This window comes from Etheostoma cragini, chromosome 17 (assembly GCF_013103735.1).
Source record: "Etheostoma cragini isolate CJK2018 chromosome 17, CSU_Ecrag_1.0, whole genome shotgun sequence".
Lineage (NCBI taxonomy): Eukaryota > Metazoa > Chordata > Actinopteri > Perciformes > Percidae > Etheostoma > Etheostoma cragini.
The window spans coordinates 19990615-20018496 of NC_048423.1; the positions used below are offsets into that span (position 1 = coordinate 19990615).

At 39.2% G+C, this 27882-nt stretch overlaps 1 protein-coding gene across 5 annotated transcripts in view; it reads right to left on the reverse strand.

Moving 5' to 3' along the window:
- The window catches only part of LOC117960400 (regulating synaptic membrane exocytosis protein 3-like), a 139315-nt gene that overhangs the window by 34414 nt on the left and 77019 nt on the right, over positions 1-27882 (reverse strand). For all 5 annotated transcript variants that reach the window (XM_034898283.1, XM_034898278.1, XM_034898279.1 and 2 more), the window contains exons 7-15: positions 17164-17204; positions 14983-15096; positions 14779-14878; positions 13456-13579; positions 11670-11687; positions 8087-8133; positions 6303-6418; positions 6081-6211; positions 1718-1889 (exon numbers count right to left, since the gene is read on the reverse strand). In XM_034898283.1, coding sequence (XP_034754174.1) covers positions 1718-1889; positions 6081-6211; positions 6303-6418; positions 8087-8133; positions 11670-11687; positions 13456-13579; positions 14779-14878; positions 14983-15096; positions 17164-17204 — 863 coding nt within the window. The remainder of the gene's footprint in view (positions 1-1717; positions 1890-6080; positions 6212-6302; positions 6419-8086; positions 8134-11669; positions 11688-13455; positions 13580-14778; positions 14879-14982; positions 15097-17163; positions 17205-27882) is intronic.

Consider the following 27882-nt stretch of genomic DNA (forward strand, 5'->3'; position numbering starts at 1 on the left):
GAAATATATCAGGAAAGCTTTTACATGTGCAGCTCCAAACATCTGCTGTGTTATATTTAGTGTTAATATGTTCTGGCACAGAAGAAGTTTCATGTTTTGCACTAACCTGGAAATCCAGACCCAAATCCTACAAGACTATGGGTCTGGCATTGAGTAATGAAAGTCTCCTGTCTCGAGGGGCGGCATTTGAAAATCTCACAATTGGATAATACTACAACCAATCACAACAACACACAGGGTGACGTATCCAAAGCCCCATACGCTTAGCTACCAGTGGAGCTAACTGGTAGATTAAACTGTCGTCATCTTTTCAGCCCGCGAGAACTCTGGATTTCTAGGGTAGTTTTGCACCAAAGAAACACAAACATTCTCTTTTAAAGACCCAAGTCAAAGCTGCTGTCATTGATTTTTGGGGGCGGCAGCAGAACAAGCTGAACTTCAGATGTTTCATCTTTCACCCTACAAAGTTGATATGTAAACTTGTTAGCAAACACACGTTCAGCAGACACAGAGCAAGACTTGCATTCATTTGGAGTCATGCTTGTGTCCAAGTGACAAATCTAAGTCCAAAACTCACTCTCTTTTTTGCTCAGGTTTAGTCTCCACCAGCTCCTAAGAGAAATAACTGGCTCTTTAGCTGTTAAATGCATAACTATATTCACCGACTAGTCGCCAACGTCTGCCATTTGGTGCTCAGGAGTTAGCGTCCAATTGGTTTACTGGATCTTTTTTGCTAAAACCAAACAGCTCCCTGCTACTACAGGAAATAGGGCTGCCCCAAAACGTAAATGATTCAAATAATCAGTCGAGAAACCCCCAAGTCAAACATCATTTTAAAGTTGTAAGTTAGTCAAACCCTACACTAGTAGGATCACTGTACACAGAAAATTGCATTATATCAGCCCTGCATGCTGTAAATGTTTACAAACCAAGTCACAAAGTGGCCTAACTAAAAAACGAACTGTGATGGAAATAGAGAAGGCTGAGCGCAGAATAACCTATCTGTGCCATATGTTAGTGGAGCTCTTTTCTTTTGAGACATGTTACAATTTCCTCTACTGCCGTCCAGTCTGACCAACCAAGAAAGGAGCTCCATGATGAGCTACTTCATAACTTAACAATGAACAGGACTTTTTTAAATGTAAGGAAAGGGATACCCTGTTGTTCTCACATACGGCATTGAAATGAGTTTTACCTGTTAAACAGGAGATGTAGGGGCTTACAGGACTTTGTCTTGCATTCTTAACGTTCTTCTTCTCTTAAGCCTAAAACAGAGATTGTCAACAGGGGTCCCCGACTCTTAGGGGGTCCTCATATTACTCCAGGGAGGCCGCCAAATTATTATTTGCTAATTTGTTGAAAGTTTTTTTCTTCAAATATTGAAATTTCTGAAAACATACCTTAATATCAATCCAACATAATATTAGCAAAAATAATGTAGTGTATAGATATACAGATATAGTTAAGCAAGGATTCACTGTGCCTTTTCCCATGTAAAAATGATATTATATACATAGTGTATGAATATCCATTCATCCACCCTGTTTAATATGCAGCTTAGGTTTATACAGTATATAGTAAGGCGGTCCCAGCTCCATCTCTGTTTCAGCAAAGAGGACCTTGGCCTAAAAAACCTTCGAGGCTGCTGGTCTAAGAAAAATAGTGTGCGTGTGTGTGTGTGTGTGTGTGTGTGTGTGTGTGTGTGTGTGTGTGGTACCTCTCCCATAAAGGTGCTGTCCTCCTCCGGTGACCTGGGTTGGTCCCATATAGTCAGCTCCAGCATGTGGTTGCGGAAATCCCTGCGATGGACATGAGAGTAGACAAACGTCTGGTTCCACTTGGGCTCACAGGTCTTCTTCATAGTTTTTGTCCTTCGCTTGCTCTTGTCACTGTAAAAAAATGAAGATTATCAGCCAACCGAGTTCCATTTTAAGTGGACTCACATTTATTGTTTGTCCAACAAAAAAACATCCTAGACACAAATCATAATTCACAAGCCTGCTCGCTTGCATCTTAATTTACTCTACTTATATCTGCTGAAATCTATTTATAAGTGACACTAAGTTGAGGCTACGGTTTACTTAATTGAACCCAAGCACCACTGGAGGGGCTTTAACCTGCAAATCCTCAAATGACCACCAGATGCTGGTTCTAACCACAGACTTGTATAACAGGAATTTTCAACAGGGGGTCCGGGTCCCTTGCTAATGCAGGTGGGCCTTCAAATTAGTGTAATTTTTGTTGTGTTGTAATTTTTTTTTCAAAAGTCTTAGATGTGTGCCACATGTATGTTTAGCATTAAAACATGATTTATAAAATCACATTTATTAGGCTATTTTAATAACTTAGTATAATATGCGTAAAAAGTATGTATAAAGGCTTTAGGCCACCCTACAAGTTATTGTAAGCACAGTTTAATATGCAACTTTATTTTATAAAATACCGTATATGTATTAGGGGGTCCCTGCTCCGTCTCTTCAGTTAAGGGGTGCTTGGCTTAAAAAACACTGAAGACCCCTTCTGTATAAAACAGGGTTCTAGCTAAGTATCCTGTTCAAGAGGGAAACCCTAAACTGTCAATCAAAGTTTTACACAACATGTTGGGTACTCCTTTATTAAGTTAATTTAAAGTTTGCAAAGTATCAGTTAATTAGGTAGATATCTGCATATGAATGCGGAATCGGCAACAGGAAAATGTTGTGGTACCGGAAGTGTAGTGTAGTAGTATTGACCAATTACATTTGAGCGGGCTTTGGTTGCATGCAGGTAAACAGTCCAGTGTGGAGGTGGTATGCGTTGGCCGAAATGCAATTGCGACCCAATTGACTGACGATTATTTAGCTTTTGATTTCTCACATGCTGTTTAGGGAAACGTCGTCCCTCAACTTGCATCTCAAGTTGCTAATCGGACCGAGAGCACCGAGAAAGAAGTCTTGGCCTGAATATGTATATGCTGAATACTCAGAGAAAAACCCTGAAATATTGGCCATATTAGCCACAGAGGCTAAGTTGTCATCAGACGGATACCCAATGGGCTCTGAGATTATTAAATAGATAACATGGCTTAAAGGCAGGGTTGGTAACTAATAGGTTAAATATTAAGTCGGCATGCCTTCAGAGATATCTTATACAATATACTGTATTACATATGGTTATTATGTGTGTGAAAACATCTGTTGATGTGAGGAACCTGTGTGGTGATAGTCATGATAGTCATGTGAAACATCTGGGTATGACACCTTGACAGGATCAGAAGCCATGAGAAGTTATATTCTCCAGATGTAATTATTATGTTTTGTGCAAAGGAGAGCTGAGAAACAAATGTATCTTCACCTGTGATCTTAGGAGGGGACCTACACCACATCAGAGACCACCTAAGTGTGGTACCCTAAATTGTTATGATTATGTGATTGACAAATGGTTCTCCAGACAAACAGTATAAAGGAGTTTGCTAAAAGTAGTCTCTCTGCTCTAAAGCAGCAGTGATCGTGCACGTCTGTTTGTGGGCAAGAGGAGATGCTACTGTCAAATCTTGCTAGCTTTTCAACATTACCAACCCTGCCTTAAAGGAGGAACCATGAGCGTACATTTCTTATAACAGTTGGGGGGGACAATAAACATAAACTTTCTAAAGAGCAATTTTTGAAAGGTATGTGGATATGTGAAGTGGTGGAACTCCACTTAGTAGGTTGGCGAGGCTATTTAATTCACTTTAAACATGAGATGAAGTGATTCTTTTCTCTAATATAGATGATGCTGAACTGAGAACTGAGCCCCCTTGTGAGCAAGCTAGCTAACTAGCTAGCAAGCCGGCTCGTTTTCTGTAACCAATGAAAACATTTTGGGTGGAATTAAAGCACCCATATTATGCTCATTTTCAGCTTCATAATTGTATTTTGAAGTTGTACAAGAATAGGTTTACTAGCCTGCAAGACCTAGCATGCTACCGTTAGCCACCGCGTCTCAGCTAGATTTTGAATAGCTCAACTGGAGACTGAAGGCAGAGGACATTCAGAAACCGGATCTCACTCAAAACAGCATGAGCAGTTTTTTTTTCAAGTTTGTATGCGTGTGGAAGCACCAGAGACATAAAATAACCCCCAAAGTTCGGCTGTTATAATACACATTTCAAACATGAGTTGATTGACTTATCTAATACTACTAAGGTGATTAAAACTTTGATCTCTCCCACCCAGCGCTGTATCTCTTTAACAGCGCTTCTCCCACAAAACAAACTTGTGTTAGATGGGAGTTTTGGATTTATTTCACTCCAGTGGCCATAGTTCTTTAATCATGATTGTCAATTTTCCCTTTACCTATGATTAATGAGAGTGCTCAATTCTGACTTCTGAGAAATTTGCACCATATTGATATTTTAAAGTCTTTTGTGGATGGTAGTTTTAATTTTCTATAGATGAAAAGTATGCTTTACCCTTCTTGCTGATGTGTACTGATGATACCTGCCTAAACTGATGTTACCCAACCTGGAGTTGACAACAGTTGTGTGACAATTGGTCTTACAGGTCATCATAAAAAGGGAGGGCTTTATTTGTCATAGTAGTGTGTGTAGTAGTGGTGGGCCGATCGAGCCAATATCAATAATATCGATACCGACGTTGGTATTGACATTGATCAATAGAAATATACCAATGAAATCAATACTTTAGTTTTAGTTTCTCTCCAGTATGCACCGCTGCGGTTTTATCAAAGAGGTGACCTGGCTGTCGGTGTCTGTGTAAGTGCCGCTGCTTTCAAGTGCTGCACCTGTCCTAGAGTGGAGCAGGCACACTTTGTTCCTCCTCCCCCCTCTTGTGATTTGATGTTGTGCCGTCACATGACTCAGCGGCGCGTGCAAACAAGCAAGCAAGCAGCCAGGCCCGGCAGCAGCACACATACACACACACACACACAGACACACACACACACACACACACAAACACACACAGGCAGGACAGAGATGGGGGAGGAGAAGAATGGCACAGAGGAAGAGGAGCGCTGTGTGGCTATATTTTCAGGCCAAAAATGAAACGACGGAATGCTGTAAATTTTTTTATATAAAACGTATTCATAACCCAAAGGAAAAATGGCAAAAAACTAAAAACAAAATTTTTGCCCTGGATTGTTTTACTACTTACACAATTAATTTAAGTATATATTATTACATTGTTTACAATACACAGCATGTTTAGGGGGGACAACCCTCAGTTGGGGTGGGTCCCATCCAAATCTATGGTCTTGACCCCTCCGGCCCCCCATGATTTCTGCTTATGGGAGGACACTCAATCTGTCCCTCTATGCAGGAAAGATAGATTTTGGCCTCTTCTGAGCATCTTATGATGTGTACCCCTTGTTTCTGTCCTTCTGTTTCTGTTTTATATTAGTTTCTTAACAAAAAACCTAGTGGGTGGTGTGTGTTCAATACCCACCAGGTCCGGATTTGTTGCAGAACGGCTGCAGCAATGACTGACAACTGAAGTCACGAGAACCCACAAGATCTCAAATTCATGTAAAATAGAACCATCCAGAGGAGTAGACAACCACTGAGTGCTGTATTTTCAAGGTGTAGTACAGGGAATATGATTTATGAATTTTGTTTTGAAATGTTTTATTTTGTTTGTGCTTGACTTCCTGTCCGGCACTATCTGCCGTTTGCTGAATTGCTGCATAGCTTTCCGGCATCCGGCAAAAATAGAAGCTCTGTGTATCTGCTTCGGAGGGCTGGGGATCGCCGGAGCAGGGACAGAGCTGTTCTGCAGTCAGTGGAAATACACACATTGACTTTAATGGAAACCTAATGACTCCGCCGCCATTCCGCAACTAGTGGAAATTAGGGTTGATTGTCCCAACTTGGCTTATTCCTCTTTGCCCGAATATGGCAGCAAGCTTTAAATCCAGGCTTCAGAAACCTGATGGTGTTGTCAAAGATGGTGCGTTTTAAGTAGTTTTAAATTTACATTATGTTAAGATTCTTGTGTGGTTCTGGTTTATGTAAATTAACCGCCTAGACGGCCTTTTCAAAAGCAGCCTATTGTCCTAAGTTGATTCTGATCACTAGGACTCCCTATGAAGCGGAGGCATACCTGCGGTCAGGGAGGAAGTACATTTTGACATAGGGGCTCCTGGGCCGGCCGTCAGGCCGAGGAGGAAGCTCTGCTGCCTGCATCACGTTGACTATTAGCTGATGACCCACTTTGTCATACCACAGCTTCACCTGGGGGTTGAAAACACACAAACAAATGATGATACTTGGTCTTCTTTTTCACACTTCAACAGCCCAACACACTTAAAGTACACACACTCACTGAGAGTTTCCCTGGCATTAACTGTGGAGCATCTCGGAGCATCCCTGGACTGGAGGGAGACAGGACATTTAAGGATGGTCTCTCCATCTTCTGGGACTCAAAAGAACTGGAACCTGCTAGGAATACAATAGGGTATGATTTGAAGAAAATGTCAGCTCCATATACTGTACAACAAAAAAGTCACACCTACACAAGAGGGAAAAACTGTAAAAAGTTAGTTTATAAAGACTGAAAACCTAATCTGGTCAGGGAGCACATATCTATGTGATACCCAGCATCCATTACTTCACATAAAAAGTGCACATACCATTCCACAGCTAACCTGTCAGGATGACAAATTACTAAGCTTCTGTCCGACATTGAGTGCAATAGGCTTTTGTTTAGAAGTACATCATATGCCTTATTTAACGGTCCTATAATCAACTATCATTTAAACTACTGAGTAATGCAGGAACCCAGTTAGCCTAGCTTAGCGTACATACTGCAGTCAGACTAGCTCCAAAAAACTACACCTACCAGCAGTGGAAGAAGAAGTATTCAGATAATTTACTTAAGTAAAAGTACTAGCACCACACTCTACAATAAGAAGTCCTGCATTTAAAATGTTACTTAAGTAAAGGTATGCAATTATCATAAGGAAAATGTACTTGAAGTATTAAAGGAAAAGTACTCATTTTAGAAATTGGAAACAGTCCAAACAGTTCTGTCGATCAGCCAATCATATGAGCGGCCAATCTTTTTTAGCTTGACTTGTAGCAGTATATATTGTTGGATAGTTCATTTGTAATAATACTTTGTATATTATGAACTACGTGTGTTTTTGTGTGTAAAAATCTTCATTTGTAAAGAACAGTAACCAAATCTGCCAGATGAATGTAGCGGAGAAGAAGCAGAAAGTGGCATGAAAAGAAAAGACTCAAGTAAAGTAAAAGTACCTAGCATAAGTAACTAAGTACAGTACTTGAGTAAATGTACTTTGTTACTGTCAGTTGTGGAATGTACTGTAACTAAGACACTGTTTATGGAGGGAGATATTTCAGCATTTACACGACTGGAAACCAAGAAAATATTGACTTTGTTGTCTGGGTGAAATTACCTTTAGCATTTTAATACAAGTACCTCAAAATTTGTACTTAAGTACAGTTCTTGAGTAAATGCACGTTCCACCACTGCCTACTAGTAATTCTTAAGTCTGCTAGTTGTATCTCAAATATTTAATCTACACATGAACAGAAACATCATTGATGAATATTTATCAAAAATCTCATTGTGTCAACATTTTGTGCAAGCATCCATTCTCAACCCTACATATCGTCGCAATATCGTTATCGATTTGGTCAAATCTATTGTGATATTGGATTTTCCCTATCTCGCCCAGCCCTACTTTAGAGGTGTTAATACTTACCTTTGGACAAAGCCAGGCTATGTGTTTCCCCCCATTTCCAGTATTAATGCTAAGCTAAGCTAATCACCTCCCGGCTCCAGCACCTTGGTAAACACACGAGTATATTTGCTTTTTCTCCAAAAGAAATCAAATTCAGAACAAATATTTAAAGACACATTTGAAATTCATGTATGACAAGGGAATAACATACAATCAAAACTCTATATCATTTCTAAGCAGTTTTAAGCAGAAAACATGTCAATTATCCTAAGATTATGTTTATGTCTGAACTTGAACAAACCGCATGCTGTACAAAAATTATAGAAAACTGTATGTACAGTATAAGACAGATAATACAATTATCAATACAATACAGAGATGTCCCTCAGGAGATACCTACTAGATTCTAATGGAGGGTGGGATGTGTCGGGGATTCTTGGGATATCACTGGAAGTGAAGCATAAAAGGTCATGTCAGTCACTCTAATACTGGGATCTGGTCTGGATTAAACAAAGTTAGTAGTCTTCTTGATGCACAGGCATACATGCATATAAATGCAGAAGTAGTTCAGTGGAAAGAAGAAGAAAGAAGCATTGTAATTACAAGTATTTGGAGATTCAAATGTCAGGTGGTTAAAAAACAAACATGGAGAAGCAAAGGGACGATGGGAGTAGAGCCAAGTTCTTCTCATGCCTGCAGTGCTTTCCAGACTCATTCAGACATTTTGTATGGCCAATGATCATTTGAAATAATAATAAATGGGAATCAGTAGCTCAATTCTGCCCACGTTGCCATCTTTTCTTGTCCAACACCACCACTACATCTAATGATCCAAATGGGAAACACCAGAGTCCATTGCATCAGCTTCATGTAATGTAAAGAAAGCATGGTAATCTGTGTAACACTTATCAGTATAATATAAAATTTTTATATAAAATCTAAAAAGTGGAAAAGTTCAGTATTTCAAATTTGCAGCCCCGCCACTAATATTTGGAGTTTTTTTTGAGTTTTTTGTTTAGTAGTTTGTGTTTTGGAGGCAGGATTTTAAATTCTTTAGTCACCCATGAGGCAACAAAAAAATATTCCATACAGCTTTCTTTAAAAGTAGTAGTTCAACATTTGGTAAGGTACACTTAAGGCTGATTTATGTTTGTACGTAGGCTCTATAAGCCTACGTACAACAGAGTACAGAGTACAGAGGCTACGCCGTAGACTACGCAAGTGCCTACACCGTTGTGGGGCTTTATACTTGCGCGATGGTGTGTTGGCATTAATTTGGCATTATCTCTTTAAGACAATAGCAGAGTTGGCATGTGTGTGTGTGTGTGTGGGGAGAGTGGTAGAGCAAGTGAGAGAGTGACGGAGATTAGCTTCAAAGTGAGTACCGACTCCAGCGGCGGAGCAGGAGGGACAAAGTGTCTGCCCTGTGCTTTCTGACCATGGTCGTAAAGCTGTAACAGAAAACGTTAACCCTCTCCCCGGGTTGTTCATGGAGAAGGTCAACCTGGAACTAGTTAGGAGGAAATGTAGTCTGGCACTGCCAGACCATCTCCCACAGCTCTGCCGAGGATCTGGCTAGTATTCCAGGATAAGAGAAACTGGCTGCAGTTTATTGGCATTTCTTTAAACCAATCACAATTGTCTTTGCTGTTGCTAAGTGCCGGACAAAGCAACACTCCCTCTGCTAAATAGTCTCAGGAAGCAACTTGTTTTGGTGGAACATGTGTACGTTTAAAAGTCATTTTAGTCGTGCAACAGAAATCTCAGATTGTACAGATAGCCGGGACGGGTTGGGACCAAAAATCGTCTCTGGCATTTTGGCCCGCACTGGCCCATCACATAAGATCACATATACCATCCTTCCTTGCGCTCCCCTGTACACAAACTCCTACTCCTTAATACTACGAATGCCATGCAATCAGAAAGCTAGAATCAGTGAGAGTTGACACATCAAAAACTTCAAAAAAGTGGAAGTTAATGTATTTATTAATACATTAAAATATTATTCTTATGAATCATAAAACAAGCTATGTATATATATATATATATATATATATATATATATATATATATATACTGTATATATATGTAATATTAAATACATTATCATTTCACAACTGAAGAGGCCCTCTGGTTTAATGTGAAGAGGTTTTCATGAGTTGAGACAAAAGAGATAACATTTTTGTTAAAAACCTTTAGCATGATGTGCAACGTTTATCTAGACTAGATTAAGGACACAAATGGACAAGCTTAAGGTTTGATGAACCTTAAAGTGGTTCTTATTATTAAGAAGTAGGCTACTTTGTTGAATGAAAGGTAAGCTAATATAGTCTTATAATAATGTGTTTATATTTGGAGTTGCGCAACGTTACGGACTAGTCCATTTGTGTTCGGAAAAACCTTGCCTACAGTATGTGATGACTTTAAAGTGTTTTTGGCCGACCCAGTGTCAATTGAAAAAAAATTGTCCGCCAACCTAGGCTTACCACTTTTATAAGCCAGTTTATGGGCCATATAAAAATAAAAAGGTTTTGGCGTTCGGCGCACTGGGAAAGTGCCCCGTATGCCAGATGGCTAGTCCACCCTTGACTGATAGTCTAGTTAGCTGTCTGGATTAACCCTGCAGAGATCTGAGGAGCAGTTAACCATAGTCCTCAGAAAACCACCGGGGTTCCGAATGCCAACACAAAGAAAGAGGAAGGTGGCGGCTATTCGGCAGCACTAATGTAATCCCGTAAATTAAACTTCATCAGTATAGACTATATTTCTTCTTGTCTATATTCACGATGTTCCACTTCCGGGATCGCTCCAGTGCCACCCGAAATTCCGCCAGATGTCATTCTTTTCGGACGTGTTAGGATCCTAAACTCTGGTCGATTCGGACAACATTCTCTGAACATCCGCCCAAGACGATTGTGAACGCTTTAAAGAAATGCCATAAACCAGAGCTAGTTTTTCTCCTATTCAAGAATGTTTGTGTGTACTAGCCAGACCCTCCTGAGCAGCGCTGTGGAGGAAGGTCTGGCAATGCAAGACTAGAGGAAATGTGACGCTACCAAGCCCAGCCAAGCAGACCAATCCTAATTGTTGCAGTCTGCGTTGTTGCGACGTGCAGTTACATTTGTGTAGGGTACGGCGTAGGGTCTGTATCTCCATGTACCTTCGTTTGTACCTGCGGCGAAGATTCACCACAGAACCATAAATTAAGCTTAATTCACTTTCTTTCTGAGAGTTAGATGAGAAGATAGATACTGCTTTCAAGTCTGTGAATTTTGTACAGAGTTAGAGTCGGGACATGGTTAGCCTGGCTTACCATAAAGACTGGAAGCAGCACGGTGGATGGCCTCCTAGCCTCAAGATTCTAATTAACATAAAAACAAGAGATATCTGTCTACTCAATTCATTGGAAAGAAAGAAAATGAGTATAGCTCCCAAAATGTAGAACTGTTTTTACATTTCAACTTTAGATTTTTAGTACAAATATTAAACTGATAAGTGTTTCATGACCTAGGTTGCCTTGGAGCCCATTCCAAAATCAAAAAAATTAAGATATGAAAATGGGAAAAACAACAACATATAACTTGCTTTATGAATCCCAATGTCCCAACTTTCAAACCAAGGGATTAAGAGTAAAAAGAAATAAGCAGTTCTTATTTGACACTGTAAGTGCTGGATTTCTCTTTGGGATCCTAAGACTGAAAAAGAGGGATTCCAGACTCTGCACAAAAGGCTTGCAAAAGCAATGCTACGTTGATGGACATTTCCCATAGGCCATTTTGCATCACTTCAAGTGAACTTTCAGTTTAATTCAATTGGAGATGACACATTTTCACAGAAGCCAATATTTACATCAATTGGCCTCTCCACTAAATAGGAATCAGTTCAGTTCATTCAGGGGATGCAAAATGACACCAGCAAAACCAAAATTGTTTCCATAAGCGTGAGAGGATTAAGGGGTCCTAATGAAAGGGCAGATTACTTACTGATATTTTCTATACACCCTTCGTGAGTGTTTGGAGAGAAATTGATACATTCAACTATTTTACCCATCAAGGAGCAAAGATTACATTAAAAAGCTGCTAGAGCTTAAAGAAACAGTGAGTATTTTACTTTCTTTTTTTACATAATGTCTGCTTCTGAGGTACAGTGAGATAAGTTGAAGGTGTGTCAGCATTGAAAACAAGCCGTGGCTCTTCATTTTAATAAGTTAAATAAACTTAGTTTCCAAATGTCTCACACATCCCAACTCACTAAATGCATCATTGATCCGAGCATGTTGATCCTCAGAACTTCACACACATTATTCTACAGTAGTTTAAACCTACTCAAAACAATACACTACTGTAATTGTTCAAAGACATATAAAACAATGATAGCAGAGATCAATTAAGACAGCATTGGATCAAGAGAAGTATATTAGTTAAGGTATAAGGCTGTTAATCAGCATATATAGATATATACTGTCAACATACAATAGTAAAAACCGTCCCTACTCCAACATGGACTCCAAGTGAAAAGGTCTATGTCATTCAATTTCAACAAAATTAGTTTAATAAAGCAGGAAAATACTACATCCACAGAATTTATCAGAAGCAATTATTAATTAAGCATTATCTGAGAAATAAATGTTATGACCCTCATGCCTAAATAGGAAATACTCTTTTGAACCCAGTCACTTACAAACAGCAAGCCTATTACCCTTGCACTCACAAATGTGTCCATGACTGGCCTGGTTGAATGTTTACAGGCAACAACTAACAAAAATATATCCCATCTAGCCACTTCTAGTCTTTTATGGGGTTTACAGATGATTTTATTTAGTCAATAATAATTCACCTAATATCCTCCTAGAAATAAACGCAAGTGCTTTTTTAAAGGGGACAAAATAGAAATCCTCTGTTCAAAAACTTGGCAACCCCTGCAGCAGGTAATGGCAGGCTATTTTTAATATTTTAAATGCAGTCGCACAGTCGTGGTCAGAATACTAATACATGTCCCAGTCTCCTCTCTCATTCGAGGTTAGCCAACTCTGAGTGTCAGTCAACACTGCCTGGGTAAGTAAGGGTTAAATTAAAAGCAACATGTAGCAGGGCTGTTCTTGAATCCAGGCTCAGACTCAAGGCGTTTTTTGTCTCAGACTTGGTATTTGGACTTGGACTTGTGACTCAGCCATTGGACTCGCTAAATATTCTAGTTGGTCTCGACCGAGTCCTGCACTAAATGCTTTTGTTCTAAAGTAACTACCTCCATCGAAACAAAACCATTGATGAAGAACGTATTGGTTGCCCTAATACGTAATGGGTACCTTACTTCAAAAGTGTTGAGGAAAAGCTTTAAGACCTTTACGATGCTTTAACATACTATTCTACAGATTTAACCCGATCTACTTCAAAGTTGGTCAGTACAACTTAAAGACCTTGCCAAAGCTAAGTTTATCCAATGCTGTCTTTTGCACTTGGTTTGCCTATTATACGCTTCATACCTCAATCATCAGGCATCAATTGTTGTTCATTTTGGCCACAGACTCTGGAGTCTTTAACACAAGTATCAAGTTTAAGCATGAGAACTTTTCAGTTCAGGTTTTTAGTGACACCTTTGTGGCTTGACTTGGACTCGACTAGTCCTGGTCTTAGACTTGTCTTGCACTCAACAAAAGTGGACTTGACTACAGCCATGACATGTTGACTCATAACTAAAGGGTTGCATGTTTCACACATATCATAATATGACACTGACAGGTGTATAGGGTGTGTTGTATCCCTGACTTACCCAATAGGCCTGGATACCACCAGCTCCACTTGAGGCTCAGCTTGAGATTCCAGGATGATGTTGTAAACTTCCTTCATGGTTGCCCCCGGTAACAGCTTCCCGTTCCACTGCAAAACTTCATCCCCTGGAATTGGACGTGCATGTGCATTTTAAAATTGTTTGTGACATTGTTTATTATTTACTAAAAGGATCCCCGTTAGCTGATGCCACAGCAGTCAGCTACTCTTTCTGGGGTCCACACTAGACACACAATACATATTACATCACAGACGTTCCATAAAATCCCATCAATATGCAATACACTTATCTAGGCCCACATACATACACATGCATGTACACACACACACACCCACACACACACACAGACTAACCTGTCTAATCTAACTATCAAATTATAAATAACCCACAATCTAACAACTATTCAAACAGAGCAATCTTTAGTTAACACAATAGGAATGTATTGTATATATATTTTTAAATATTATATTACCGTACAAATATTCAAGTTAGACATGAGGGCTGGTTATGAGTCAGAGTATCAGAGAAATTTAGGAATAATTAATCTTTATTCTATAGTTTTGTCAAAAAACCCATAAAAAGATTAAACCCCACAATGTGTTAGTCTGCTTCTCAGTATTTCCCAGCTTTCCTACCCAGGCACAAACCCATTCATGGCAATGAAGAGATACATTTTTAAAGCAAGTCACAAATATATAATTTAATTCTTAAAAAGGCTCGGTAATTTTTCTAAAACAGCTGGGCACTGGGGTTTTTAGCAACCGTTCCTCAAGCAGTAGGGAATTGTGCATTTGTTAGGGACTATTTTTAGAAGGCGGATTGATACACATTTAGTGTGAGTATTTGGGGCAGCCGGACACTGTGTGGGATTGGGTCAAAATGTGCTTATGGTAATAATAATAGATAAAACATAAATTATGTTGGAGGAGGGGTAGGGGTTGTGCGCAATCACATAATTTATGTGATTGCGCACAACCCCTACCCCTCCTCCACGTATTTGCTAATAGCCAAGGAGGACAAGGAGAACTAAAAAAACATGATGGACTCTTCAGATGAGGTCATTATCTTCAGAGAGAGTTGTGTGGAGCTGATAGTCCTTATTAGCTTTGTATCAACTCATTTGGCAAGGGCTTGAATGTAACGTACGTTCATTAATATCAAAAAGTAAAACACTAAAGCTCTAAAGCACTAAAAGTTAAATAGTTAGTACTTTTCAGATTTTCCGATTTCTCATTTCAGAGGCCTTGCATGGATCAAAAACACTTTGCCAGTTTTTGTCAAGTCAAACAGAACGGTTTAGATTACCTGCTCTGAGATGTCCCACCACGTCAGCAAGGCTTCCCTTCTTGACTTTAGTGATGAAGGCACCTAATCTCCCTGACTCTGTTATTCTGCCTCCCACCACCTAGAAACAGAAAGAGATTAGTGTCATCTCCGTCATACTGTATATGGGGTAGGCAACAGTGACTAACGGTGTGTGTGTGTGTGTGTTCTTGTTCCTATTCTGACCTTTAACCCCAGCAGTGCTCCAGCTTCTTTAGGCATGGTGGCGCTCCTTTTGCTGAGGGTGATTCTTCCGATCAGATGGTCTCCCTCCTTGGACGGCTGCCAGGTTACAGGATGCTGCAGCAGGAGACAACAAGAGATACAGATGCACACACCGACACTAAGAGGGACATATACGCCAATATATACACAGGGATACAAAATCAGCTACTACTGGAGAAATATTAACAGTTTTGAATGTGATGATACTCTGTACTTTGTATTTTTATGTTTTGGCAGCAGTTAATCTTATGAAGTCAAACAGGTTTCCCATCTGCCAGAGCTTTGACTGTTTTTTGATATGTTGTTACCTTGCCTGTGTTTCCTGGTTAAAACGGAATAAAGGTGCACTGCTTTTCAATTTCATTATTAAGGTGGCTAACTGCAAGTCTGGGTGTCTACACATTCTGGGTTTATTAACATCTGAATTTAATGCATGTTCCCTCATTCAACATTAAGTCTGTAAAACAGTGTGTTCAGGGGACAGACAGCTTGCAGGTAGTGAGAAGATGTTTTTTACAGTGTGTTCAGAGGACAGGCCGCTAGCAGATATTGAGGAGATGTTTTTTACAGTGTGTTCAGGGGACAGGAAGCTAGCAGATAGTGAGGAGATGTTTTTACAGTGTGTTCAGGTGACAGGCAGCTAGCAGATAGTGAGGAGATGTTTTTACAGTTTGTTACCACCTGTATAGGTTATCAGCCCAACAAGTTGGAGCTGAGACACCATATCTGTATCTCAATCACAAATTACATGTGCCGGCAAAACCAGGCAATATCATATTAAAGCATAGTTAATTATTTTAAAAAAATATGAAATAACATAAAATAGCATAAATGGCTCTAACAACCCAAATTTTGTAAACACCATGTAGACACCTTAACCCGTAGCTTGCTAATTCCACCCAACATTGGTTACAGAAATAATTAGAGGAACAAGTTGTCATCTGGTGGGAACACTGTGTTTTCCTACGCTGTGACAAGAGTGTGTGAAAGAAACTTATAAAGGTCAAGCAGGAATAAAAGCAAGTGGTGTGTTAGCTGAGCGCCACCTACTGCGCCGGAGGCAGAGTTACTCCATCCTTCTGATGTATACAGGCATGAACTAAAAAATAAAATAAAGAACTGGCATAACCCAGTTTCTGCGGCGCAATAGATTTGAGTAGATTTACACAGACTCAATATCGTGTGCTCAAACTATTAAAAAGATATGTTTTTTTAAATTAGATGTGAATCTCTACCTGACAAAAAGGTCTCACTCCCAGTGACCAAAGAAAAATGCTTTGTTTTAACACTAATCTAGACAAAAAGGCAGACAGACTTATTTAATTTGAGAAACATTCAAGTTTGTTGATCAAAGAAAATAATAGGAACTTAATCTGTGAACAGAAAAGAGGATATAAGGATGAAATTAGGCCATAAAACTGTTAGGTAATTTGTTTTCTTCTATCACAGAGATCTTCAACAGGGGGTCGTGGCCTGAAGTAACTCTGAAGACCCCGAAGACCCCGCACCAAATTTTTGTACATTTTTTGAAAGTCTTTTCAAATGTTTTTAGTCAAAATGCCTAAAGGCTTACCTATAGGAAAGGTAGTCACTAAGGTAGCCATCCACAGAAATAGTTAATACTAAGGATTCACTCTGCCATATGTCATTTAACATTAAACTTGATTTATAAAATCATGCAAACAAATATTAAAATATTAAAAGCATAGTATTCTGTACACTACAAATGAATGTATAAGGTTGCCCACACATTACTTTGGGCCCAGTTTAATATGTAACTTCCTTTATACGCTATGTAGCAGGTGGTCCCTGGTCTGTCTCTCTCACAGATGAGGGGTCCTTGTCTTAAAAAATGTTGAAGACTCCACAACATGAATGGAGTCTTTGGAACAGATTTAAAAAAAAAATAAAAAAAAAAACTGGATTATTAGCAAAGGCAGTGACAGGTACCATCACTACAGTCAATAGAAATAACAAGAAATGCAAGTTGAGGTACAGGACTCAATCGCTGAGACATGTGCACTAAGACAATGAGGCCCTTTACAGCGTCGATGGCACTCATGTCACAATCTGGGTCCACTTAATGAGCTGAAAACTTCTAACCTGAATATGAATAAAAATAATAATAAAAACATGACTTACATGCCATACAGTGGGGTCATGGGGGTAGCACTCCCAGTCACCTGCAAGTGAAAAGAGACCGGCTCAGATACTGTGGACGAAGCAGAGACATTTACCTCCAGCATATCCCTATACAACATTCTCTCTCACACACACACACACACACACACACAAACACACACGCGCGCACACACACACACACACACGCGCGTGCACACACTCGCGCACATAAAGCAGAAACTGTATACACAACACATACCAGCCTGAGTCCTCTCATACACAGCTCAGCCAAATTTGGAAGGTATTTGTACACAGTGGAAAGGGTTAAGTTTATTATTTTTAGGCCTGTGTTAGAATTAGAAATGTATCACTGCAGTAGCAAAGTAGTCAGCTGAGGCCTTGATGATACTAAAGGACAGCTAAGCCTTTTAAAATGCTTGAAATTCCTCCTAGATATTTTACAGATTAAATGTTGTGAAATTACACCACGGGTACTGCAGTGTTGCAAGGCTAAATACAAACTTTGGTAGATGATGACCTTATGTTGATGATCATTAGGAAGCAAGTGTCTTCAGATAGCATCTGTTATGATTTGACACTATAAATTAAATTAGGTTGAATATTTTTCCTTTGAATTTATGTCTGTATTCAATTATGCTTTTCACCTCTTATGAATACAGAGGCATGAGTGTGCCACAGGAGTAACTATAGACTTTGACCATGTTTAAATAATTTATCAGTATATATTATAAAAGCTGTTATAACATAAGTAAGTACATTTGCATTCAAAAAATACACTATAAAACAAAGTAAAAAACAAAAGTAAATCTATAAAAAATACTAAATTAAATTAAATTATTCTTTTCACTTTTGTCTTTTTAATTTAATGATGTATTTATGTATTAATAATTGATTTTAAAACGGTAATGCAATTTCAGATTTTTCTTATAGTTATATTTAATTTTAATAAATTAGAAAGAATGTTATGAAGATAATAAAATATTAAAAGATGAATTAACTTTTTGTTAATTGATCTTTTGTTAATTTTCTTTACTGATGTGTCTGCCTATCATATGCCATTTTACAATTAGTTTTGTCCTTTAACATATACATTTTGTAACAGCTTTAATTTAAAAAAATCAACCAAGACAACAATTTGACAAAAAAATGTAAAGTTGCCGAAGCTGTCATATGAGTCAGTCCCCATCATTCGAGGGGCACTGTTAAAACTCCTAAAAGTCCTATGTAAAATCAACAGATCCATCTCTGGGACAACTGGGCAAGCTCCAGTTGCTGATGAGGACAGTGTAAAACACCTGAACGCTTCGGAAAAAGCTGGTAAGGGGAGGTTAAGTTGATATTTTCCGAAATATTTCTAAATAAAATCCCATATTTTGGTAGATGGCACAGTTTCACTTAATGGTAATGGCAAAGCCAGAGTAAACGATACTGTATGTATGCAAACATAATGTAACAATAATTTTCTCCAACGATTTTTGATCAGTATAAACTGTCTTCTTCTCAACATGGAGTTGGAACTGGTGCATTTTCTTCATGTTCAGAGGAATATTTTAGACAATTACACAACATATTTTCAATGGTCCAGGCCCGTCTCTTGCTTTAGCCCTAAAACACAGGCTCTTGTGTTTAATGCTGTCAATGCTCTGTACACATGGGCCGAGGAGCGCTGTTGAAATGTGTGCAAGATCCCGACGACACTGTTATGACACAGAGTAAAACAGAGCCAAGCGTTCCTACGAGCCAAGAGGCTGTGAGGTTAATGAGTTGTGACAACTTATAGTGACATTATGTAATCTTAAAGCAAATGCTCTGACAATAGACTACTGAGTTGTTCGTTTTCAGAACTTGAGTGTGAACGTGATTTTGTGCAGTGGGTTGGCCATGATGGTGAGTGTGTCTTCTTGTGTTTCTAGACTAACAAGGACCTGAATGAAGAAGAAAGGCCATCAAAGTCACTATGGAGGCAGGACCACCGGAGTGACAGAGTGAATATATAAGAGTTGTATGAGTTTTTAAAAACAAATACATTCATAGTTTGACACATTCTGATTAAAATGTATGTATGTTGAATATATGTATGTGCTGTATGTATGTATGTATGTATATGTGTATTTATGTATGTATGTATAGATTAGATAATACTTTATTCATCCCACAGCGGGGAAATTCCCTTGTTACAGTAGCATTTTCTACAATAAAAGCAAAAAACAAACAAACAAACAAGTAAACACACATAAACAGGCAATGTATGTATGTATGTATATATGTATGTATTTATGTATAGTATGTGTGAAATATTAATCTTGTTCTTATGGAACTACCTTTATGTTCTTGACAATGGAATATAAATGAACTAATACAGATGAACCCATGTAACTAATATCAAACTTATTATATCAAATAGAATATCTGCACTTTGACCAATAATGTCAACTGACCGTTTGCTAAACCCTTGCCTAGAACAGTGAACAGTCATAGCTTAGCGAGAGTTTGGACGGTGGTCGCTTTCTTTCTCTAGCCTTTCCAAAACCAAAATCAGAAGAGGAAACTTGGAGGAAAGAGATTAAAAAGTGCTTGCCTTGCCTGCTCAAACTAAAGATGCAAACATGTCTAGTTAGCGTGACAAAGCATATCTAGCTAACTAGCTTACTTCTTAGAGTAGTAACCTTGCGCTACTTCTGAGGGCAAGGAGCAACTCATTTACTGGTTTGACTGGTTATGTGTTTTAAAAACAACAACAGTGTAGCATTTTTTATAGAAACCGGCCCTGGTTTGTGTTAATGTAAGCGTCTCTGGCCTGCTATTTATTGGATTGGGCGACATTTACTCTCCAAGCCCAGCCACCAGTATCTGAGATAGCATTACTTTTGCTAAACACATCAGTTACCTTGCATCTTAAAACATTTTGTTCTTGTAATGTTTCAAGTCAAAAAGTTTGAAAGAATGTATAAAATGAAGGATGTAAGCGTGTAAGCTTAGCAACTAAGAAGCCAAACAGAATTACATTAGAACAAAATAACAGTGTGCATAAATGTGTTACTTTTAAATACTTCATGATATCTGGGATTACTAGCTAGCAGTGTGTACTAGCTAAACACTTTCTTTCTCTAGCATTTCCAACACCAAAAAAGGGGAAGAGCAAAACAGAATTAAAAAGAGCTTACCTGTTCAATCAAAAACGTTAGCATGTCTTGCTAGCTAGCTTACTACTTGGAGTAACAATGGGCTACTTCCGGGGCCAAGGAGTAAACCATTAACTACCAGTTAGATAGTTTTAGGGAAATGTGTTTAATTCACAATTAGCACACCCACAGTGTAGATGTTTTCTATGGAAACCTGCTTTTAGGCCAACGTTAGCGGCTCTTTCTTGCTCTTTATGGGATTGGAGGACATTACTCTCCAACCCCAGCCAACATTAGATTTACTAAACACCACAGCAACTCAACAAACATTTTCTCTGTGTGAGATACTGTTTTGATATAAAATACAAAGTAAATGACTGAAGTATGTAAGCGTCTAAGCTTAGTAAATAAGAGCCAAACCGCATTACGTTCGAACAAAGAGTATGCTTAGGCTACATTTACTTCATGATATCTAGGATTTATTAGTTACACACTGCAATACAAGAAGTATTCTGTATTTCCATGTGTTCTACATGGATCATCAATTGGGAGGACGTATTTACTGCCTGAGACAGCTTTAGCTGCATTGTATAATTGAATGCATCCATGGTTCTTGCTTTTTAACAACTTTGCTGTAAAAATTAAAATGGCAGCTGCACACAGATTCAGCTCATGGAGTAACAGTTAGCTTGCTACTAAAATAGCTGCAGGGCTTGAAGTATTCCGGCACCGTGCCAGATCTCTGGCGTGCAGCTGGGAAGAAAAATAGATAAATAAATGTGGGAACGTGCATGCAGTTTTATATTTTCCTTGTCTATTGATTCACCTACCAATCATATGAGAGGAACGCAACCCCTACTAGCGCAGAGCTTAAAGTACTCGGGCATGGTGCCGGATATTTTAGAAAAATAAATAAATTAAAAAGTCCACATGGGGTTTGTTTTTGATGCGCTAGGTTTAATCCATCAGATGCAAAGCAGGGCGGGTCCTCGCCAAAAAGCAAGAGTGCGGTATGTGGTCTCCGTTGTAACGTGGCAAAAAAAATTTAGACATTAAGAAACGCCTACAGCTTTAGTTCTACGCCTTAGTTGAGCAAAGAGTTAAAAACAAATGGCGCTGGACATGAATGGAGGACAAGAGGAAAAGGGTAGAGACGGGAAGCCGTTTAGCACTTACGGCTGCAGGATATGTTCAAGGAAGATACTCACAGTACCGCAGAAGCGGTAAGAAAGTGCTTGCTAGTCATTAGATGCTAGCATTAGTTACAAAGCTTCGTCCCGTGCACTCTGTCATACGAGTACGTTACCGGCATCAATGGCTGCCGCTGCAAAAGGCCGCAACTGCACCTTTGCTGACCAACTGTATTTGTGATTTTTTTTAAACAATACGTGTGTGCACTTTCATAGCAGAACACGATTAGTCATTAACAATGGCCATTGGGTAAAATGTATCTAAAGCCCAAACTGCCTTGACAAAGCTGTCTGTTTGGAATCAGCAAGGCATTATTTATACATGACGGCCTTGTGCCAGAGTTTAGACATCTAGCTATATGAAAAGCTAAACAATGCAAAATGTTTTTCATAAATGTACATGAAGCAACTACTGTCAACATGGAAAAAATCATGAATGTATATTCAGTTGTTTGATGATGACTTGACCAAAGTAACAACACAACATCTAGAAAGTTTTTTTTCACAATGATTCAATGTAGGATTATATTATTGCAATATGAAAATCTACATTGCCTCTTAATTTAACATATGGTTGGAAGAAGTAGAAAATGTATCCAAAACGTTTTACTTCTTAAAAATGTATTGTGTAATGTAAGAAGGACATTAACTATTTGCCAGTAAAAAAAAATTGTTTTCACTTTAAGCCCTGTAGCTGACAAAGCATTTGTGATTTCATATGGCAAAATCAAATTACTTCAGTGTGAAATTAAATACCAAGTGTTTTAAAAAATGATTACAAACTGCGAGATTATTCAACCTCTAATACTATCAATAATCAACAGTAAATAGGGGGGTTTATTGGCTTATAACATAGGAATTGTGTAAAAGTGGTGGAAAGAAGTTTATTTAGTAATTGTTTAAGATCTCGGGGACCTATAAAAAGGTTAATGAGCCAGAAAAGGTTGGTAAACTCTGAGATAAGGAATTCAAAAGTGAAAGGTGCATGCTTTATGATGTGTATTTATCTCTGTGCTGTGCTTTATCCTTCCTTCCTTCCTCTCTATCACAGAATGAGTTGAGTTAGTAGTGTGTGTGTGTGTGTGTGTGTCTGTGTGTAGGAGGATACTTGCAGAGATCATAATAGGATCTACTGTAGTGTGACTGACTGCATATTTGTGTGTGTGTGTGTGTGTGAGTGTGTGTGTGTTTTTCCTGCACTGATCTTACAGTGATTTATGTGCCTGGGTGCTTCTTGGCTGCCGCCAGCAAGCACATCTCCGAGCTGACCTGGTCTCAGTCTCGAGCTAAAAAAGGAAGCAGTGTCTCGCTACCACGCCAGTGTGTTTAAAACCTGTCCCGACAGAACACTCTCATCCCAAACCTCCACTTGATCGATGTCACAGGGACTGGTGAGGGACCTGGCTGGTGCTGCGTGCTGTGGCAATTCCAGCATTTTTTAAGTGGGGTGGCACAGGGGTGGACCAATAATCAGTTTGCTTTCAGATTGACATCACTCTAGCCCAATGGATGAGGGAGGTATAAATCAAATGTTACCCTGTGCCCCCCTTCTAGCCTTGCATCCTGGCTGCATGCACCCTCTTCCTCATCAGAGGAAGAATAAATTGTATTGTTTGTCACATACAATCATACAGTACTTTACCTATGGTCTTTACGCACACGCAAGGCTCGTAAATCAATTTTCCGGTTTGCGCACGTATCTATTTTTAAAGATAACGTTATATGATCCACTAGTCTCGATAGCAGTATCAATAAGCTCGGACTTTATTGATTTTCAGGATTTGGAACCGGGTCCTGAATGAATGAGAGTGGCAAATACTGTAATAAAGTGCTAAATGTTAGTATGGTCACTTTTAATGCTGCAAAAAATAATCGATTAATTGATTAGTTGTTAACTATTAAATCAATTACCTGTTTAATAATTGACTAATCAGTTATTTTGTATGAAAGAAATCCTCCTCAACATTGTCTGATTCCAGCTTCTTAAATGTGAATATTTTTTCACTCCATTGTGACAGTAAACGGAATATCTTTGAGTTGTGGACAAAACATTCATTCAACATTCAAACATTCTAGGACGTCCTCTTGGGCTTTGGGTAGTCTCGCTTTGCCAGAGCTTCGTCAACCACAGCGCTGCAGAGGAAGGTCTGACTTGTCAACACAGCATTCGGGGATGGGTGAAAAATATGCTCTGGTTTAATTGCCATTTCTTTAAACCAATCACAATCATCTTGGACGGTTCTAGGCACCGGGAAAAGCTGCAGTGCCGCGGCAAAATAGCCCCGGGAAGGAACTTGGATCAGGGAGGCTCCTAAATCAGGGTAGCAGCTGTCGCCTTGGTCCCGCTCCACGTTCTGTGATGCCATGTTCATCTGCTACACTCTGCGGTGCCCAGCTACGTCCTGCTACGTCCTGCTGTGCCTTGTAATGCTGCACAGCGTCCTGCCATGCCATGAACTACTACAAAGAACTGCTACCAACTACTATTTCTTTCTATTTTTGTTATTTCCACTCTTCATTCTAACCCCAACCGGTCGTCAGACACCGCCTACCATGAGCCTGGGTCTGTCCGAGGTTTCTGCCTTAAAGGAAGTTTTTCCTCGCCACTGTTGCACTGTTGCTTGCTCTGGAGGAGACTACTAGAACTGTTGGGTCCTTGTAAATTATGGAGTGTGGTCTATCTGTAAAGTGTCTTGAGATAACTCTTGTTATGAATTGATACTATAAATAAAATTGAATTGAATTGAATTGAATTGAACTTGTTTTGGTGGAACGTGTGTACATTCAGAGGTTGTTTTAGTCGTGCAACAGAAAACTCAGATTGGACAGATAGTCTAGCTAGCTGTCGGGATTTACTCTTCAGAGATCTGAGGAGCAGGTAACCATAGTCCTCAGAAATCCACCGGGGTTTAAACTGCCAACACAAAGGAGCCCAATGCAATGGATATCTCGCCTAAATGTTGCGAATTTCTGTTGGCAACGAAGCGATCCTGGAAGTGGAAAGTCAAGGATATGTGCTTTGGGAAAAATTGATCGCAAAAGTCAATACGTTAGTAATAGTTATTTAATCCTGTTAAATAATCGTGATTTCAATATCGACCAAAGTTATTATTATGTTTTTTTTTCCGTAATCGAGCAGCCTCCCATAAGTTTTCCTATGAAGTTTGACGTTGGCGTATTAAAGGTGTGTAAATCTCTGGATGGCATTAAAACAGTTAAAAGAACATTTTGACAATCAATCAAATGATGACCAAAAAGAGGCAAGTTTCTTACTGTTCAATAGGAATAGTGTAATTTACGAGGATGGACTTGTGTAGTGTTTGCATGTATAACATTTGTTATAAAGTTTTCTTTTTCATGAAAAAATGGGAAGTTAGGTTAGTCTCTGCTAATAGTATTTTATAAATGTGTCTCACAATTCACAAAGAATTAATTGAAACAGGTCTGTGATAACTGTTAAAAATGTAAAATGCTAAAACAATGATAGTAATAATAATAATATAAGCATGACAGTATGACATAGATCGACTAAAATAAATCTAAACTAAAGGTCTGCTTATACGTAGCGTACTGTACCGTTCCTCTTCAGCTCTAGCAGGATTTCTACTTTGTGCTTTTTGCCTTGCAGCAAACCTTCAGTAGCGCTATCCTAGTACCATGTCTAGAATGAAATGATACTAGAATATTACTCCACCCTTGGCTAGACTGATTAGGCTTAATTCTTTTAGAACAGTTGGATACACCGCAGAGAGCCACAGTGACTTGGAATGGTTAGTAGTGAAGTGGCATAACCCAGCTTGGACATGACAGTAGCGTGTAGCCTGGCATGGGGAAATAGCTGGCTATGTGAGGCCACACACAGTCAACGCTGGGATCAACCAGGGTCAAACTGCCCCCCCACCCTCAGGGCCAAGCTAAAAACAATACAATCTGACTCATAGGAAAGCACTGGGATACACGCACATGGGCTCGCTAACACTCTTTAACATGAAGGCTGGTATGCTGTGCAGCGGCTCACTTTGACATTCAGACTGCCGGCTCAGACCCGCTGCACGCACTGTACACAGAAGTTGCAAAATGTTGCAGGAGGTGCAATCTTTCTGCAAACACAACCAGATTACACTATTTAGAAAGCATCTAAGGTGCTAAGGTTTTCAAGTAGCTTGGTGTTTAATAACTTTCAAAAAATGCAAGCTTTTCCCTCCCCTAAACAGCAGGTATCAGAGCAATCTTACCTGTTCTGATCAGTGAATGCAGAGGGTTTAAGCAGAGCGGTGTCTCCAGAGTCAAGTCTGAATGAAGAAGGCACTGAGACTAAACAGCTCTGTCCACTTCTTACATTCACCTCCCATGATACAGTGTTACAGTGGGAGTGTTTATACACACACACGCACCAAAATTGCAGTGCCTTGCACTGTACCTCATACCCAAGAACTGTAAATTCAATGTTAGTAAGATTATGTTTTTTATATCAATCATTCTTATGACCTTATCATGCCCATTTACACAGTGTGGTTGTAGGAGACACTTTGATCCTGGCTTAAGGAATTAAACCAAATAAAAAATGAATCAAGGCGGGTAACAGTTAAAAGGTGATAGCTCCAGTGATATGTCTGTATGTAGCTTAGCATTAGCCACCAGTTTCAGCATGGTGTGCATTTAGTGCCTCATCGGGAGGAAGTGAATGGTCCACCGATGCAAACAAAATGCTTCCACATGAAGCAAACAGATGTTTGTCTACTTCCTCCCGTGTCAGATATGACATAAGAGCGTTGCTATGAATGGCAATTTCTCTTCGGTAAACTCATAGCCGTGTCCAAATTTCCTTCTGCCTTCTAATTGTTTTGACAGATTTTGATTCTGTTGAGTATTTACACCATATAGTGTAAAAATAATGGATGTAACATTGGTGATGTCACCCATTTTTTTGGGGACTGCCATCTCGAAGCCTTGAGTTTGTTTATTGAAACCGGACGTGAAAATATTTGGACAAAAGGGTGGAGCTTGGGAGGATAATCAGGGTTCCCATAGCTCTGCACTGAGCCAAATGCTAAAGTTGCCGATTTTTAAACGGCTGAAATAAGTCATCCAGCGGAGTTTTACCAGCAGTAACAGCAGACTTATGGCAGTACAAAGAAAACTGGCAGACTTTCCCTTAAGTTACCAGCTAACGCTAGCACTGCAACCTAACTTAATCTGCAAGGTTTTACCAAACGCAGGTCAAAGACATTTTTAGGCGATTTGTTCCGATCAACATTGATGCAGTGAAAAAACACAGTGAGAGCGTTAAAGTTTAAGTCGAAAACATGGACAAAATCCCCAAAACAAGTACAGTTCTATTTTAATGTAAACAGTGCCTTGATTAGCTTTGCTAAGCCTCTATCATGGGTAACAAGTTGGCGTGTAGCTATGCCCTCAAGCATCCTTTGCTTTATCGTCCCCTGCTGGAAATTAGACAGACCACAGGTTTTAGGCACTTCCACATTGGCTTCACTTTTCAGACCCAGAAGCTTTTTTTTTACAGTCTATGGCTCAGACTGGAAAAGAGAAAATATTAAGTGTGCTTAAAAAATCAGTATGCACACCCAAAAATAAATTTGATTTTTAAGTGTGCTGTTGATGTACACTATTGTCCCACAATGCACTGCAGAAATAGTATGAAGAAGCTGCTTAAAGTTGCAAACACATAACATACAAAAAAATAAGTATGAACTCTTCAGAAAAACATTTTGCTTTTTCTTTGTGATGTTTAATTACTTCATTAGACATAGAGTCATCCTCCCGCTTAAAGAAGGATGAGACCTAAGTGTTGGTCTGTACAGTTGTGCTGGTAGTTTTATACTAGGCTACTATCACTCACTGAGATGTAGTTTGCCGCTAGCATGCAGCCTGATGTCTGACCCCCCCAAGAGCCTCCATTTCAACAATGAATGAATGAAAAATAGCAATGCGTATTTATCTGATTCAGCTGACAGGAGCTGGCTGTAGGACGACTCATTAACCATGAACATTTTTTAATGTTCTATCCAACTATAGCTACTCGAAAGTCTGCTCTTCAGACTTTGCTCTAATTTGCGGGCCAATTGGGGCAGGATTCCGGATTCAGGACAACTGCTTTGATTTCGGGAGTGTCCCAAATTTTTCGGGACGTCTGGTCACCCTAACGTCTGTCGGTGCACTGATTCTATCATTTCTTGTCAGGACCCTGGATGGTGTATTATGTACAGTGAGGAAAATAAGTATTTGAACACCCTGCTATTTTGCAAGTTCTCCCACTTAGAAATCATGGAGGGGTCTGAAATTGTCATCATAGATGCATGTCCACTGTGAGAGACATACACTCACCGGCCACTTTATTAGGTACACCTGTCCAACTGCTCGTTAACACTTAATTTCTAAGCAGCCAA